The 18,827-nt window shown below is 43.3% G+C and overlaps 2 protein-coding genes across 3 annotated transcripts in view; one reads left to right on the forward strand and one right to left on the reverse strand.

Moving 5' to 3' along the window:
- rnf103 (ring finger protein 103) overlaps positions 1-15,637 on the reverse strand; it is a 47,119-nt gene extending 31,482 nt beyond the window's left edge. The window contains exons 1-2 of the mRNA XM_060063455.1: positions 14,991-15,637; positions 10,886-11,034 (exon numbers count right to left, since the gene is read on the reverse strand). Of these exons, the coding sequence (XP_059919438.1) occupies positions 10,886-11,034; positions 14,991-15,216 (375 nt within the window). The 5' untranslated portion in view covers positions 15,217-15,637. The remainder of the gene's footprint in view (positions 1-10,885; positions 11,035-14,990) is intronic.
- Positions 15,638-18,130: 2,493 nt separating this feature from the next.
- The window catches only part of immt (inner membrane protein, mitochondrial (mitofilin)), a 32,964-nt gene continuing 32,267 nt past the window's right edge, over positions 18,131-18,827 (forward strand). The window contains exon 1 of one of the 2 annotated variants that reach the window (XM_060063448.1): positions 18,131-18,307. In XM_060063448.1, coding sequence (XP_059919431.1) covers positions 18,266-18,307 — 42 coding nt within the window. In that variant the 5' untranslated portion in view covers positions 18,131-18,265. The remainder of the gene's footprint in view (positions 18,308-18,827) is intronic. The other variant, XM_060063447.1, reaches the window with a different exon arrangement.

The following is an 18,827-nucleotide window of genomic DNA, read 5'->3' on the forward strand; positions in this document are numbered from 1 at the left end:
AGAAGAAGAAGCTGAATAAACGCGAAAACAAATACATTTAACGATGGAGTCTCCGGCTTTCGTTTAGAAATGTCAACAATTTATTTGGGATTTAACATATAAAATTTAACATTCAAAATGAATAAGAAAAACCTTGTTCAAGGAAGTGTAACATTCAACATCAATACAACCTCCAGCTTTCCTCGAGAGTGTCCGGTTTGTTTACATCAGGGGTTCTCAAAGTTTTGACAACTGAGGGCCAATTTAGGAACCCAAAATTTGACTGAGGGCCGCCAAAGGAAAAAAAATGTTGGCGGGAAACGCCGTCAGCATCCCAGTGGTGAAAAAAAACATTGCACCCGCACCGTGGACCTCTGGGAGTGAGGTCAAGTGAGGTCTAAATCATGAAACTGAGGTTCACCCTTTCAAAGTAATGTACAGCCGGATTAAAACTAAAACATTTAAAAGGATTTAATTGAAAGCTAGAGAGTCGAATTTTCTCTTTATATTTATTTATATTTGTTTAAATTAATATTGATTAAAAAAAAAAAGAAAAGTTTTTTTTATTTTTTTTATAACTTACATAATTATGTATGTCATTGCGGGCCGCCAGGAATGATTCCGCGGGCCGCCATTGGCCCGCGGGCCGCACTTTGAGAACCAATGGTTTACATGATGTGGGCCCATCTGTCTGCGTCACACAAATACCCGGCGCATTTACTGACGCAAATGACGTTTAGAAATGTTCAGCGTAGTGTCCGAATTCTCGTTTGTTCGTTCCCTATGTAGTGCACTATATCATGACACTATAGGGAATAGTGAGTGAGTGAATAGGGAACGATTTCGAACACAGCTCATGTACCACAGCTGTGACCCGGAAATGGTGCAGCGGGGTGTGATGTCATTTCGCCGTGCGAGCAGACCGGTAGGTTTCGAGCCCCTCCCCTCTCCTCTCGCAGCAGTGAGTGAATACGGCAAGTCAGCGCTACATAGTATGTTTTCCACCTGTGCCAGTTAATTTCAATTACAATTTGCGGGGCTTTTTAAGTTGTAAAAATAGCTACCACAGCGCTGTTGAAAAAGAAAAAGAAAAAAAAAGAAAAATTAATTATTAAAAAAAATTAACGCCTTTTTATCGGCAACTTGAGACGATCGACGATGGAATCCATCCATCGTTAATAGAATCGACTATCGGCCAATCCCTAATGGCCGATATATCGATATTTAAAATATATCGATATTTTTTGAAACGCGATATGGAACGAGACCATTTCGTCATCATCGTTATAATTTAATTTGCGTTGAAATTACAGCACATTTGTTCCAACTAACAGCAGTTTCGAACCGCGCCTGCCGCCTGCTATTTCTTAATTCTGCTTATATCTCTCCTCCTAGTATGGAAATGGTTTGGATATAAGGGGTCTGACGAATTACAAAATCACGTAATTTGTAAAGAGTGCTTAAAAACTGTCGCAACCAAAGGGTCGAGTACGACAAACCTCTTCCATCACCTGCAGCAGCACCACAAGGCGCAATATGAAGAATGCACAAAAATGCGTGCAGCGACCCAAAATGTTACGCATCTGTGACGCAGAACCCCGCATCAAATGTCTCATGAAGCTTTGTTTACAAATGCTGTATCATACGATCGCACAAGCAAGAGGTGGCGGGATATCACTCGGTCGGTGGCATACCACATCGCTAAAGACATGGTGCCTATATCGACCGTAGAGAAGTCTGGCTTCATTAAAATGGTTACTAAGCTGGATCCGAGATACACCTTGCCAAGTCGGCACTATTTCGTGAGAGAGGCCCTTCCAGCGATGTACAACGAAGTCAAAGACCGCCTAATTTCTCAGCTCGCAAAAGAAACAACCTACGCCCTCACCACAGATATGTGGTCAGTTGGGCGTGCGAGCCCTATATGTGCGTTACGGTCATTACATCGCCGAGGACTGGGAGCTGAGAAGTGCATGCCTGCAAACTAGCTATTTCCGCAAGATCACACCGGGGAGCACATCGCTGAAGCCTTGCAAGAGACCGTTTCAAGCTGGGGTCTCAAGCCATCGGGACTGGTGGCAGTGACTACTGACAACGGGAACAACGTAGTCAAGGCTATCGAATTGGCGATGGAGGAGGATGCAGTGCTTCGGACATCGACTGCATCTTGCTATTGGTCAGTGTATGAGAACGGTTAAATACATTCCGATTTGCATAATTTAAACACTGTTCAATCTCTCAACATTTTATATGGCAGTCCATAGGTTTATGGCAGCACATGATTTGAATTATTTTCACAAAAAAAATATGGCCTTATAAGTATACTATTACATATTCTTTATATTTGTATGGCATATTTATCATTAACACTATAATAATAAATATAGAACACTATATAATAAATTTAGAATAAATTAAAGTTCAGAGGTTCTAATTTCTGTATCAGATTAAAAACTATGATTTATAATATCATACATATAGAATAAATTAAAGTTCATAGGTTCTCATTTCTGTATCAGATTAAAAACTGACTTATAATATCATACATTAGACATTTATTTAAAATGTGCTTTGACTTTGTGTGTCAGGACACGCTATGGATGGCATAACCCGTGCCATTTCCATCTGCAAAAAAGTGGTAAGCGGCATCTCCTACAGTTGGAAGAGGAGAAGAGGCCTGGGTGACGTGCAACAACAACTCGGTCTGCCATCTCATCAGCTGATCACTGAGTCAGCTACTCGTTGGGGCTCAAGGTTGGGAGGGACCTGGAGCAAGAGAGGGCTCTTTCCAAAGTGCTATCTGCAGACAAGAAATCCCGACCTCTTGTTTTTACCTGGCAAGATGTGGACATCATGGAGTCAGTGAAGAAGGCCCTGAAACCACTTCAGGACTTCACTGATGCCCTGTCTGGAGAGGAGTACGTCACCCTCTCCTATGCGAGTCTCCTGGCACCTGAGGAGGAAGAGACGGAGTTGTGCAAGTCCATCAAGGCTCACATTGGAGTACCTGAATAGTAAATATTCAGAGCGAAAAACCAGTGACCTGTTGCACATTGCCTCCCTACTGGATCCCCGATTCAGGGCGAGTTACATCGCCAAAGAGAAGCTTGAAGGGCTGAAATGCAAAGCAGTCCAAGTAGCAGAGGCTTTGCTCTGTGATCAGGGTGGCACTTCACATGAGCTGCCTGGCCCAGCAGCTGAACCTCAGCTTGATGAGCCACCAGCCATGAAGAGGAAAACCCTGTCCAGCTTCTTCAAGAAGACCACAACATCTTGCACCACCACTGTCACAACAAGGGAGGCTGTTGAAAATGAGCTCTCCAGCTACCTTACGGCAGCCTGCATTGACAGTGAGGCCAACCCTCTCCAGTGGTTGAAAGACCATGGGGTGGCCTTTACAGCTCTGAGTTGCCTGGCAAAAAAATACCTCTGTGTGCCAGCCACCAGCTCCCCCTCTGCAAGGGTTTTTAGTTGTAGTGGGGACATTGTCACCTGTCATAGGGCATTGCTTAACCCTGACACCTTGGACAGGCTTGTTTTCCTAGCCAGAAATCTGGAGTAGGCTAACTGGCCTGGCCCAACCCAGTCATGTGATTTGTTCTTTTGTAATTTGTTCAATGAGATGTGCACAAATTAGAGATACATTGTTGTAGTTGTATTCTCTTGCTTTCTGTTATCAGTTTACATGCTGTTTGTTAAAATGACATTTGCACTTACCAGATATGCACTACGCATATTGTTCTGTTTTGGTTATCCAATAAACTGCTATTTTCTTTAAGAATGGGGCCTAATTTAGACATTTGTTTACATTTCAGAGATTTGTGTTTATGTTTTAAGTTACATTTATTTCAATTAAACAGCATCATACAACTGTGTAAAACGTGCACAGTGAAACCTTTTTTTTTGACATAATTATTTTTTATTCCGATAAGGCAGTAGGCCACAGCAATTTTCCCAAAGTCATTGCGGACTCCCGGACACCCGACGGAGCTTAGCTCCATGTCGCGATTCAATTCTGTGCATAATATTCCGGGGGTACACAGCATTTGGCCGTCATATTATAATGTTCTCAAATACGAGGCGGAGGCAGTGTCTAGTCAACGGTTTATTCAACGATCACTGTATTCAATTCTGAACGGTAGGAATAATGGTAAATCCAAACGGTAGGTAGGTATAGTAATAACGTTACAGTAACTAACTTCCAAGGTTTCTCACTCCGCGATACCCAAACATAAAACCTAAACAAGTAACCTAGCCACGCCCCCCCACGCAGTCGTTACGATTCATAATATTTCGGAGGCGCACACAATTTTTGGCCGTGACATTATATATTATTATGTTCTCAAATACGAGGCGGAGGCAGTGTCTAGTCCACGGTTTATTCAACCATAAAACTGTATTCAATTCCGAACGGTAGGAATAGTAAATCGGCGAGCGGTGCCCAGAGCTCGTTCGGCACCCCCCCCCCCCCCCCCCAATCCACAAATATTTATCTTATATCGATATTCTGCTTGAAGATATCGAGATATGACTTTTGGTCCACGTCGCCCAGCCCTAGCTACTGCTATTCCCCTGTTTCAGTCCTTTCAAAATGTGTGGTTCTGGTGTCTGTAGCTGAGCTGCTGCCTATTGACCAATGAGCTGTAAGATTGAACTACAGCATGGAGGAGAAGGGATTGTTAGGAGCTCTATATCTATGTAATATAATATGATATAATAATTATAATATTATACATGGGTATTTATCAGTGGAGGCTTCTCCATTGAGGAGAGGAAGAATCTCCTTAACATTGTTGAGAATAAAAATGTAGATTGCCCAGACTACTGTAATGAATTAATGCCCTTAAATATGTCCTACTTTAACACCATCAAATATCTAATGTTTGTTTCCCTGGGTAAAGGGACATTAGCACCCCCTATCGCCTATTGACAATTACTTCAGGGAGGACGTTCCTCCCTTAGCCTCCATTGGCTCCCATTCATTTCCCCAAAGTACTGGCGGCCGGTGAATAACATGGGTTTCAATGGGAGAGAGGAAAACCTCCTCTGAGTGGGTGGGACCTTGAGTGGTCTGATTCGCGCAAATGTCTATTTGCGCTGCCTATGAACCAATAAGCAGGGTACCTGGCTGTTGAGAAGTGTTGCCAGATTGGGCAGGTTTCCCACCCAATTGGGCTACTTGTAAACAACGTTAGGCTGGAAAAATGATCATTGGGCGGGAAATCTGCCAACGCTGTCGATAACAAACCCGCTCTGCATTACCAGACAGACGCAAGCGGAATCATCTGAACGATAACGAGATCCTAACATTTGTAAATGAAATGCACGATGGAAACAGCGGACATTGTTCATGTTTTATTGCACAAAGCATTCCGTTCATTAAGTTAATTCAGGAACTAAGTTAGCGACCAAAGAAAAAGGTAGACCACTTCCCAAAATCGAGATAACCAAAAGTAATGGCAACATCTGTGTTGTGAGTGCTACATGGTTTACTAGGTACTCATGGCTTACTTGTAGCATTACTATCGACTGTATTGTTGGCCCTGTTTGCTAATGAACAATAGCAAATCTCCAACGTGGGCTGTTCATGGTTTCACTGATGTGGAAAATCTTGATACCAAACACCACGACAAGTGTCAAGATCACGATGATGCTGCTATCCGACTTTCCTTGCTAGGCACGATGCCTATAGATCAGGTTGTAGATGAGGGTGTGCGGCTGCAAATCCAACAGTACAATGGCAATAGGGAGGTGGTGAAACGTATGTTAGATGCAACAGCTTACCTGAGCATGCAAGAGTTGTCATTTAGGGGGCATGACGAAGGGGAAAATTACAGGGAGCTTTTGGAGGTGATTGCTCAGTATGACCGTGTTCTGGCAGAACATATGGAAAGCTCGACTGTCTTCACTGGCATGTCAATAACAATCCAAAACGATTTAATCGCAGCCATTCACAGTTCGATTAAAACAGAGATAAAAAAGGAACTTAACAGGACACCATTCTTTTCTTGGCAAATCGACGAGACCACAGACGTAAGCTGTCATTCAAAGCTGTCTGTCATCTTGCGCTATGTTGATGACTATGGTACCAGGAACACTTCTTAGGCTTTTTTGATGTGTCCGATGGTCGAGATGCTAAGTCATTGTTCGAATTCGTTCAGGCCGAGTTGTCAGGTTTCAATTTCAAGGATAAACTTGTCGCCCAAACGTACGATGGTGCCGCGGTCATGGCCTCGCACTTGAATGGCCTGCAGGCTAAGGTGAGAGAAGTGGCTCCCTGTGCAACATTTGTCCACTGCTATGCACATCGCTTAAACCTAGTTTTAAGTCAGGGTGTTAAGGCCATTCCCCAAGCGAAGTACTTCTTTGCTCAATTGGGTGGCTTCACTTCTTTTTTCTCCAAGTCAAGCAAGAGGGTAGCTTTACTCGAGGAATTCAGGTGCGCTCGGCTGCCCCGGAACGCACCGACTCGCTGGAACTTCTCCCGAGTAGTGAATACGGTTGCTTCTAATTATGACGAACTACACGACATCTTCAAGAATATTATTGTGCGTCCAACCATGGATGACGAGACTATTCATTTGGCTGATGGTTTGAGGTGTAGGATGGAAGAGTTTGAATTTGTGTTTTTTCTCTTCACATTTGAGCAGTTGTTTGCGCACACTGACGTGATCTTTGACATCTTACAGCACAAGTCAATGGAAATCGCTTTCTGCAAACGGCGCATAAAAAAAACTCCTACGAATAATTGACGAACTGAAAGTAGAGATTGTCTTTGACAAGATTTACACCAGGGCTGCCACTCAAACAGATGACCCTGATGTATCTCACAGGGCAAAAAGAAGGCTGCTAAATCCCCGTCAGGAATACAGAGCGCTTTATGATTCCATCCACGACAGGATGCTCACCCAAATCACCCACCGCTTCCAACGCCTAGATCGTTTGTGCTTCTCCGAGCTTTTGGATGCGGTTAAATTCGAATCTCTGAAAGCCTCATTTCCCATGCAGGCACTGGCGAATTTGATGGAGACATATGGCCACTTCTTTGATGCAGACAAATTAAAAATTGAACTTCAAGATTGTTTTAGCAATGCAGAGATAAATTCCACACGAAAACTTTGTGATGCGCTCGCCTTCAGGAAATCCAGCGCCCTTGGTGGAGCGATGCCACAGTTGTACAAACTTATGTCTGTGTTTGCAACAATTGGTGCCACCTCTGCAGGAGCTGAGCGAAGTTTTTCCTGCCTGAAACGAATTAAAACGTGCACACGGAATGCGATGGGGCAGGAAAGGTTAACTAATCTGGGCCCAGTTTCCCGAAAGCATCGTTAGCTTAAGTGGATCGTGAAGTGCGTTGTACGAGCATCGTACAGTTTTCACACCGTTTCCCGAAAGCATCGTTGGTAACGAACGTCGTGAAAACGCTCGTAGCCAATGAGGACTCCAGGGTACTCGTAGGACGCTAAGAGCATCGTTAGCCTACTATAGCCTCAGTGGCGTCACCAGCGGACATTCCTAGAATTGGGTGTCTGAGAATTTCTGCAGGCGTTTTTTGTTGCAATTGTTTGCATTAAGCAATGTAGGCGCTTCGGTGAGGCTGTGATGAAGTTCACTATTTATTGGACCCGGTCAGTAACATCCCTGACCATAGTTAATCGCGTTTGTAGTCTACACTCAGAGTGAACTCATTATTGCATGCGGGTGTCTTCATTCATAAAAAAATGAAAACATTCGGGAGTATGCAGAAATACAAATTATTCTAAAGAGGTCAGAGACTCCGTGCACAGTCCCGCCTTCCCAAGTGAACCAAGAAACCCCGCGCCGTGACGAACGGGGGATTTGACCCCCTCGGTTTTACACAGGAAACTTGAGATAAGAATGTGAAATCGCCGGGCGTGCCAAACTGCGACCGAACCGGCTCGGCAGTGTAAAAAGACCTATAGCCAGGGTTCGAGTTAGATGGGAGCCAGTGAGAGATGAGCTACCATAGAGAGAGGTCGGGCTCCCATGAAAGCAGCAAACTCAAATATCTGTGGGGGTCTCTGAAAATACAGCAGCATAATATTGTAATTACAAATAAAGTTATTTTCCCTTCCACATGCAGAGTAATATTGACGTTAAGTGGGATAATAGAACGCCGGTCATTATCGGGAAAATAAGCCCAGACAGAGCGAACCGGACACCGACGCGAAACGGAGGTGCTTCGATCTGAAGGGGCTTATTTTCGATATTGAGCGGCTACTTGCCAAACAAAAAAATAACTTCACAAGGTGTCCTTTTACAATTTATTTGTTACCATACGTAGTGTTGATCAGCAGAGAATAGTTAGCCAAAGACGTCGCTTAGCAACCAAAGAAGCTGGCATTGTTGTGAAGGGCCCATGCAAGTGAAGGGAGCGTTCCACGGCATTGAGAAGAGCCGTGTCATAATAGCCTATATTTACGTCCTATATCCCCCCAAGCCCCCCCAGTCAAAATTCAGCGCAAGGCCGGTACGGTCTCCCCCCACCGTCAACAACTTTAAGAGACCCCCACAGAGATGGAATAATAACTCGAACCCTGCCTATAGCCTACTTCATCCTGCCCAACAATATGGGCAGGATCTAGACCAAGCTCTCCTACTCGGGTCAGCAATAGCCGTCTTTGAATGATAATGAATGAATGGAACGTTGCATTTTTAATGTCTACAAATATTCTATACTAGAGAGCCAATCAATGAAACCTTATGCGGAATCAGATAAAGTCGGCTCTCTTGCTGCGCAAAGTAGGCTATTTTTCAGAAATCAGCACATTAAGATAAATGTAGTTGTCACACAATCTATTTTGGATTTTTGCAATATGGAATTATTTCAGGGGGGGAAATGTCGTGAATAAAAGTATGCACAGTGCATTCAGGATTAGGACTGACATATGTCGGCCTAGGCCTAATCAATTGTGTTTTAATATCTTTAGCATTCATATTATTGCACTCTAATCTTTTCGTAGGCTACTCTGCGGTTGGCCTTGATGGGGAGATATTTTAACCCTTTTTAACCCCATTTTCCTGCGACATAGCTGGGTCTCCCCCTGCGTCATAGCCCGTTTCAGCACCATGTCAGTGGACAGGTACAATCCTACGAACGTCGTGAGTGCAGCGAATGCGCGTTCATGTTAAGAGGAGTTTCGGGAAATGCGACAAAGAAATTAACGATGGTTCGCAAGATCCATCGTGAGAATGATCGTTAGAGCGAAGATCCATCGTTATCGGGAAACTGGGCCCTGGCCATTATTTCGATTGAAAAGAAAATGCTGAAATCACTTAAAAAAGATCCAGTTCGGTATGACCAGGTCACTGATATCTTCGAAACGCAAACAGCAAGGAGGATTGACCTGATCTATAAATGAAGTCCCTCAATCTGAATAGTTAGGCTTACAGCCCATGTAAATAGTTTTGAAATAATGTTCTTGTTGTTCTTTTACTAGTTTGTTACTCTGACCGTTCTGTTTGATATTGTGGAAAGGGTGTTATTGAATGATTCATGAATGGCATGATTAAATGGCATCACTTTTGGTCTTGAGTCTTTTCTTAAAACAATTGTAACTGAAAATAAACTTAGCTAAATAACAACCATCAGTCATTGAGGCCAAAAATAGGCCCAGATTTTTTATTTACTTTTACAAATCAAGAGTAGGCCTGATTTGACTAATGGGCTTGGCATACTTTCCTTTCTGCCCTTGTAGTCCATTTCAAAGACATGCTGCCCACCAGCTTTCAAATTACACTGATGCCACTTGTGGCTTTGCAGTGTTTCCCACAGACCAAGGACCAATGTGTGGTGCGGGGGGGGGGTGGGGCGGCGGCGCACTCACTGACGTCTGCGACACGGCGACGCGGCCGTCAGTGAGTGTGCATGTAACTCCGCGTTTACATGCGGACACATCTGATTTGCATAGATGTGGAAGAACAGGTCAATCGGAATAGAAAAGTATCATATATATATACGCCTCAATCGGTTCAGAATAGAATTCTATGCGGAATAGAATAGGTGGTGTAGTCCGCTATAAATACTTATTCCGATTAGTTTGGGGTTTAACCTTGGAGCAGCTGCAGTAGTTTGCAATTGGTCCACTCCGTCTGTACTTTAATGCACACCGAACCTTACCGCTGTCAAGGAAATTGGATTTATTGCCTGATTCACGTCTTTGTTATTATCACTCCGTAGTAGTTTCAGTAGTCCGGTAACTTAACAACCCCAGCGTGTCCGGTTGCTAAGCGACGGGTGACATCGGTGGGTTCATGTGTTAGCATCGTCGTTCTCGCTCCGTGTGTGTGTGTGTGTGTGTGTGTGTGTGTGTGTGTGTGTGTGTGTGTGTGTGTGTGTGTGTGTGTGTGTGTGTGTGTGTGTGTGTGTGTGTGTGTGTGTGTGACAGGGGGAACGAGTGCTATGCAGAGATGAATGGACGGAACGATTTTTAGGTTTCCAAATCGCGTTATTAAAAAAATATATATATATATATAAATAAATAAATAAAAAAGACAGGATCAATTCGTGGCGCTCGATGTTGATTCTGTGGCGCCGCGCCACACAATGGTCTATGTATGGGAAACACTGGGCTTTGTATCAATATAATTCACATAACAATCCCTCCCTGCTATTTAGTAGTTCACCAAGACACCCTGAAACAACTTGAGTCTCACATTCTTATGCCACCATACACCAACAGTGCAAGCAGGCCAATGGCAACCAAGCGCGCAGTCCTTCCTCCCTCACTTTAAAAACCACCAGCCGCCACACACACACACACACACACACACACACACACACACACACACACACACACACACACACACACACACACACACACACACACACACACACACACACACACACACACACACACACACACACACTCCAACTGTCTCCGACCTGTATCAGCCATATGCCGTCCTTTGTGTCCTCCACTAGTTCGTAGAAGTGCATTTCCCCACTGAAGGAGGTGCTTCCTGGCTCTCCCACGTTCGTCTGCTCCTCCTCTCTCCTGATGGCTGAGTACAGCTCCCCTTGCATCAACTCTCCTGAGAAAAGAATCACATCCTTTCTCAGTATCAGCAGCAATGTTATGTTATTGGAAGCAAAAGGATGGCACCATCTTACGTATGTGTATTCACATAGAAACAATTTGCGTCAAATGTGTGTTCTTTTCGGGAATGTTGATTTAAAATACAATGGACTTGAGGCACCTGAACACCAATGTTTGCATCAAACAAAATTTGCACAAAGAAATAATATCATACATTTACATAATTGCAAGACATATTGCACCGGACCCACAATAAGTTTATTTATAGCTGTGACATTAATTAGAGAACAAAGAACAACTTTAACAAAGACTTAACATTAAAGTGTTACTTTATAAGGAATAAGTACCAAGGAGGCAAAACAAAACCAGCCAAAAACAGTAAGAAATAAAATAATAAGAAAGGACAAGTTAATGCTTAGTTAGATCTATAGAGGCCACTTTTAGCCAGCAGTGATGAGGAGGGTTAGTGCTATAGAGGCCACTGTTAGCCAGCAGTGATGAAGAGGGTTAGTGCTATAAAGGGCACTGTTAGCCAGAAGTGATGAAGAGGGTTAGTGCTATAGAGGGCACTGTTAGCCAGCAGTGATGAAGAGGGTTAGTGCTATAGAGGGCACTTTTAGCCAGAAGTGATGAGGAGGGTTAAAGCTATAGAGGGCACTGTCAGCCAGCAATGATGAAGAGGGTTAGTGCTATAGAGGGCACTGTTAGCCAGCAGTGATGAAGAGGGTTAGTGCTATAGAGGGCACTTTTAGCCAGCAGTGATGAGGAGGGTTAGTGCTATAGAGATTACTGTTAACCAGCAGTGATGAAGAGGCGAGTTTTAAGAGCTGATTTCCGGCATTAGCAGGATTGAGGAAAGGTCTGAGATAGGGTAGCAAATTTGACAACATTCCTTAATCGATCATCCGACAATGACAATTTATCGACCAAACTTTATTTTCACACAAAGATATTGATACATCTGCTTCCTGACCATCAATGATTAAACGTGGATGGTGAAGAAATTAATGATTAAATAAATACCATTAATAATACTATTAACCAATTCTAACAAGAGGCTTCTATACAAACTCTGAGCAGACCTTCTGAATCTTATTTAGGAAAATAAGCACGTCAACATGCTCAGGGGTGAGACCCACGCCCAGCCTGGTCAATCAGTCAAGGTGCTTGTGACAAAGGGTTCAGCATTAATCCGATCATGTGGGGGAGTGACACCAACTCGTAAAACTGAACCTCTGTTAATAAATTATGTAAATCAATCAGCTAAAATTTAATTAAATTACGGGGTCCTACAATATGGCGAACATGGTGGCCATGGCATAATGATTTCATCCTAGTAAAGATTTGATGCAATGTCTCACAATATGCTTGGTTGAGGTCAGACTCTTTCCAAAAGGCAGGTGACACTAAACTTTAGATGGAGCAGTCTTCCATATGTGGCAGATATGGTGAGCTTGGTAGGTATGGTAAAATGGCATTTGTAAGCCTGATAAATTGGTTTACTGGAAGTAAGCATATCAAAATGATCAGCTACCCTGTTTCTTAAATATAGTGTCAAAATCCAGCGTCAAATCACACTTCAAAAATTATGCGTGGACCCCTTTAAGGGCCGGCTTGCCTTGAAGGCCTGCGTTTTCAGATATAGACTTGAAATTTGGCATGGGTATACTATGGAATCTACTATTAGTTGCCATATTCAACAGCCGAGATTATGTGGTATTGATGCAAGTTATAGCTGTTTAAGCTTCGGAGAATGCATACATGTCCCCTTAAATTGTATTTCCCTCTTTTGGCCTTATTGCTATGAATTTCAAGACCATATTGTCCCAGAGTCACCTGGTACATGTGTGCCTGCCAAGTTTGCACTTTTTACCACCTCCAGCACCAAAGCAGTTTTTGTGTGGGTGTTTGGTCGAGGTAGGGCCATTGCATTCAATAAAAATGGTCTGACCATATGGGTTGCCCCTAGCCTGGCTATTGCCAGACCAAGCTCAATCGTAGATGCAAGTTGGTTTGGGGAGGCTGCTGTCATTTTCTTCAGTAAAAGAGGCGTGATCAACGGGTGTAGTTCAAACGACTCTGTACGCACATTGGCTGCTTGCCGTCGCTTCCATGTCTTCAATGTGTTAAACCAGCCAATAGCACGTCAGGGGGAAAAGCCAGCTTGGTGATTGGCTCCCATAAAAAGCGGATCGGAAGCAGGAAGAAATGCATTGCTCCTCTCCAGCCCCTGCTGCAGGGCGAATTCAAATCGCCGGCTGAACGAGCTGGGGGTACCCAGTCTATTGTAGATGACGAATGGTGCAGGTATACCAAATTTTGTGCATATTGCACTTTCCTAGTGGAAATGGCAGCCTGTTGAAATATAGAACTTCAAGGCCTTATTATAGCACCACATATGATTAATTCTGGCCCATCCTATGCATCCCTTACTCATTTTACGAGTTCTACATTTTATATAACCAACTACTTCTCAACTACTTATCTCCTTTTTATGATATGGCCGAAAATCTGTTCAGACAGATCTTAAAGGTTCTGGCAGATTTGTTCACCATGAGGGCAAAGTTTTGGGTGACGCAGCACTGAGCGACGTCATTTATTTTTTTCCTTATCAACAAAAGCTTTCAGTGCATTTGTTTGTTCTTCTTTAAGTGAAAATATACCGTCCAATTTGTTTAATACGGTCTCGATTGTGGAATCAAAAGAACGTTCTACATCACATCAGCCATCTTTGTTGTTGTTGTTGAAACCGGCGCTCCTTTGGCATGTTAGATAAAGGTTTGGGTTTGATTGGTCGATCGATTAGAGCAAATTAAACATGAGCTCACGAGATTTGTCTGGGTCCAAGGCTAAGGGAGGAAGCCACTTGGGTCTTGAATCCGTTGACTTTGGGGCCGTCTCCTTTTCTGTGTATGATTGTTGTGGGAAAGGCTCTTCGCTGCAGACCATAGGTGGCACACTGTTGTGTCCTCCATCAGCCTCCAGTCCTTCAGCTCTAGGACCTGGTCCTCTTGAGGCTTGGTCTGTGTTTGACCTGACAGGACAGCGACCTCACCCCCCTGCTGCTCCACCAGCCCAGCAGACATATCGCAGACGAAGCTCCATCTACTTTCACCTGATTGGATAAGCCAGTTGGCTAAGAGGCCCTTTTGCTTCAGTTTCTCCTGCACGCTTTCGTTGCCACGGTGCTTTGATAAAAGTGGCTCACCAGTTTGCCAGCCCAGAGATGAATGTCATGACAGGTGTGGTGCAAATTGCTCATTAATGGCCAGCTGGAAGGTGGAGCGGAGCCACAGAGGATCAGCTGACTCTGGGACGGTTGTCGTGGACCCATCCAATGACTCTGCCCTCAAATACAAACTGCTGTATGGCTTCCTTCAGCTTTGCCGTGAGAAGGTCCGCTATATTCTGGCCTGGCAGACTTTGAGTGAGCAGAACTGCAGAGTTCATTTGTTTATTTGTTGCCGGCGTAGTGGCAGATGATGGTGTGGTAGCTCTCTGCTGTTCAACAGTCCGTTATAAAGCAAACATGCGAGCTGGTCTTTTGTAAAGCAAAGGAGCCAACAGACTCAACCAGGCTATTAAATATTAACTAAATGTATTAGAAAAAAGAGACAACCTCAAAATGTACACAGTATAAATAACCATAAAAAAATAACATAATACAAATAAGACAAGGGCAAAATCCTCAATGTCAAAGGTTCGACATGAACAAGAATCCATTTTTAGATTTTAATTAGCAAAAGCAGACTAAAGTTAAAAGCAATGTGAACAGCAAAATTGAGCCACGTCAAGGAATTTCATTGGATAATGCAGTGATTAAACATACTTATGAACATTACATCAATCAATTCCTGCCAAATCCTTCTGTCTACCAAAAATAGACCCATCTGTGTAGAAAAACTTAAGACTCATCCAAAATGTGGGGTCGAGTTGTTGCTCAGGCCTTACCTGACTTCTCCACCAAGTCGCTCACATCTTTCTTTTCTGGTAATCCAGAATATCCCAAACCTCTGCACTCCAAGATCGTTTTCAACCTTCTGTAACTAAGAGTCACTGGATCAACCAACTGAGTGGCGAACAGACCGGTCTCATACCAAAGAACTGTCTCAAACAAACGGGCCAGCATGAATAACACCAGGAAATAAACCAGGATGAAGAACAGTTTCAACCACATCTTCTCCTTGAGTCGGGGACCAGGGAGAACTGTTAGAGAACGATGTAATGTCTGTTATCGCCAAATGACTGAAGGGTTCTTATATTAATAATAATATTAATAGCACTGTTCCCTGCGACGACAGGAAATACGATTACTAAATAAAGGTTTCTGTTGTCGAAAAATAGCCCAGATTACTTCTCCAGCCTTCTCATAGGAGACAGCGATGGTTAGCGGTTAGCTTCTAGACGGAGTCCTTGGGGCCTGATGTGGATATAAAACGCCCTGCGGCCCAAGGAGAGTTTCGATACTGGTTTCTTTTTATTCCGCTGCAGTCTGAAAAATACTAGAGTAAAAGCATCAGGGACGACGAGTCCACGACGAGGAGGCTGTCGACTCCAATGCCGATCAGCTGGTGACCACAACAACCTGACGAGATCAGCACTTCCGCTTTAGACTGTATAATAATAATAATAATAATAATAATAATAATAATAATAATAACAACTAGAAAATGCATTTCCTGCATACAACTTGGTGAGTGCTCTAGTGCAAAGTGCGGTTGAAAATATGTGTTAATATAGCGAAATAGATTAAGGCATAAAGAAACGTTAAATGGCTTAAATCAAGTGAAGGTTTTTGAACAGAGTTCAAAAGTCTAAATGGAGTAAATGTAAACATGCACACCATTTGAGAAAAAGTAAATGGTTGGAAACAAATAACGTGACAGCTGAATGAAAAGCGCAAAGCATTACTAAAAATGCAGAAATCGAAAAGGAATAACTGACGAATCTGAAAGGTCAAATGTATGGCCTGCACGCGAATTTTTTTTTTGCAGGGTGGTAGCGGGAAGCTCGTGAATATTCATGAGGGAACTGATCCCTGATTGGCTGGGACTTGTTGGCTGGGACTTGGCTTGCTGGGACTTTGTCAGAGGGCTTGTGTGAAAATCACGAACGCAAATGAATGCACGTTGTTATAAATCAACACGAATAATGTGACACATGATACCCACCTACTACACGGCAACTCTATAGCTACCTTTCTGTAAGTACAAACGTTAGCTCACTCGTCTAAAAGCCCATGTGAAACTGTTATGTGTCACAGCCTGGGCTACTGTAGTAAATCATTTTTTTATTTATTATATTTTATAACGTTATGTATAGCGCATCGCAGTGCTTTCGGCAGCTGGTGATTGTTTCCAAGTTGTTTTTTTCTAATTGTTGTCCATCCATGTCTTGATATTTCCATTAAGATTCCATTCTGTTCTGTTTCTAGAACAGAATGGGCTTCGCTTAGGGCTAAATTAATTTTAATATTGATTTTCACCCATCAATCCACCTCCTACACGGCAACTCTATAGCTACCTTTCTGTAAGTGCCAAAACAAACGTTAGCTCGTAATGCTAACTCGTCTAAAAACAACTACTGTATAACATGTGTCACACCATTGATACAATGATTTGTGTTGATTTATAACAACGTTTCATTTATTTGCGTTCGTGATTTTCACAAGCCCTCTGTTTTCACAAGCCCTCTGACAAAGTCCCAGCGAGCCAAGTCCCAGCCAATGAGGGATGAGTTCCCTCATGAATATTCACGAGCTTCCCGCTACCACCCTGCAAAAAATAAACTCGCGTCCCGTAGAGGGGCGAAGTCACGCCCCTTCCGGTAGAGCTCATGGGACCTATGAGATCGAAAAATATGAATGGGTGTCAATGGAGAGAAAATAATTATTTTTTGGTCCCAGTCTTTATTTGCCCTGGATTACACATATGTTGTTTGTGGATTTAAATGATAATTTTTCATGCAAAGAAAACTAAACATTTTCGTGAAGAAGTTTGATAATTTTAGGTTTTATGTGAGGCCGCTTTGTGAACTACAGCTCTTCGCTGCTCTCGACGCATATGATATACGTCACCACACCCGCCCTTGGAACTCGGCACAGAGATGGCGATCTCTCTGCCCCACTTCACCGCTTTTTCCAAGGGGAGGATAAACGCATCGAAAGAGGTGAAAACCATTATAAGTCGGGGCACGTGCAGAGTTTCAGTTATGCCGATGGAAAGATTGTCGTCTTCTCCACGCCAGTCGCAGGGAGCGTGACGTCACATACGAGCCGTGTAGTCGTGTTTTCTCTACAGCCTTTATCTGAACAATTGCACAATAAACGGTCGAACTCTTTGCATAAAAAATTATCCTTTAAATCCACAAACAACATATGTGTAATCCAGGGCATATAAAGACCGGGACCAGAAAATAATTATTTTCTCTCCATTGACACCCATTCATATTTTTCGATCTCATAGGTCCCATGAGCCCTACCGGAAGGGGCGTGACTTCGCCACTCTATTGGAACACGGCACTGGTACTAATGCTGCTATCCATTTGGATGGTACGCTGGTACGAACGACCAGCTTCAGCGAGAACGTGACGTATTTCCCTTGCTCCAGCCTTCCAGTTTGCCATTTGTGTTTCTGTCGAGCCACGAGGGGGAGTAGTAGCAGGCTAGTTATCATTAGCAACATAGCCTCTTTAGCAAACCAGCTTCAAAACAAAACTTGACATTGAATTGCACGCAAAGCAAGACCGTGCAATTCATATATTGGTGACCGGATTAGAGGAGCAATGAAATCAAGTGTGTAAGAGGTTTTAAAAACGACATTAAAACCACCAACGTGGTACAAATAGAAAGAAAATACATCTCATCCCCCATTAACTATGGGCGCAGCCATCTTCTCTGCGAGTTCTACAGCTCTGCTCGCTCTACTTTGAAAGCGACGAGATACGACGACCAAAAGGGGGCGTGCCTCAGTGAAATGCCGCAAGAAAGCTGGGAGATTTGCGACTTTACCACTTCGTAAATCCAAATGGATAGCAGCATCACACGAGAACCAACGGAACCAACTCCCAAAGACAAGTTACGCCTCTGGTGACGTCAGGTTGATATCTTTAACTGCGCATGCGTGTGTGGCAGTGTCCCCCTCCGGACGTGTGTCCTAAAGATTGCAAATTATATATTATTGTTGAGAAATTTAACCCATAACAGAATAAAATTGAAGGTGAATACAATGCTCCGACTCAGTGTAAGAGCAGCTGATGCTGCAGCCCGGGTAAGTCTTTGATTATTTTGTAGAACGTCAGCCTGATCGCTGCTCGCTAGCACGTTGACCCAGCAGAGCCTCGTCCAAAGGCCTGGTGCTAATGCCCACTGCGGTACCGTTAGAGATTACATGGAGACATAAAACATGATGTCCTCATATTTTATATCGATGAGAACTAAGCTGCTGCCAAATTGAATTGTTTGTATAGATAACCAGATAGCAGAATACATAGCCAGGGACCTTCTTCCATGCAGGGGTCACTGGTAGCCACAGTGTCACTGGGACCACAATACAAGAGGCCTGATAAATAGAAGTGAATACAAGCTGCAAAAGATGGTCAAACATTATTAACACTAAAAAACCTTTGAAGGCATTGACCAAAATGATAAAATGACTGCTCATAGGATCTACTTAAACCGACTTGTGTTAACGTTGCAATTCGGCTAGGTGGGGACATTACACCCCTCCCCTCCCTTTGGGGACTCACCTTTTGAATGAAATTAATTAATAAATACAAAATAAAAGGGAA

This window comes from Gadus macrocephalus, chromosome 10 (genome assembly GCF_031168955.1).
Source record: "Gadus macrocephalus chromosome 10, ASM3116895v1".
Lineage (NCBI taxonomy): Eukaryota > Metazoa > Chordata > Actinopteri > Gadiformes > Gadidae > Gadus > Gadus macrocephalus.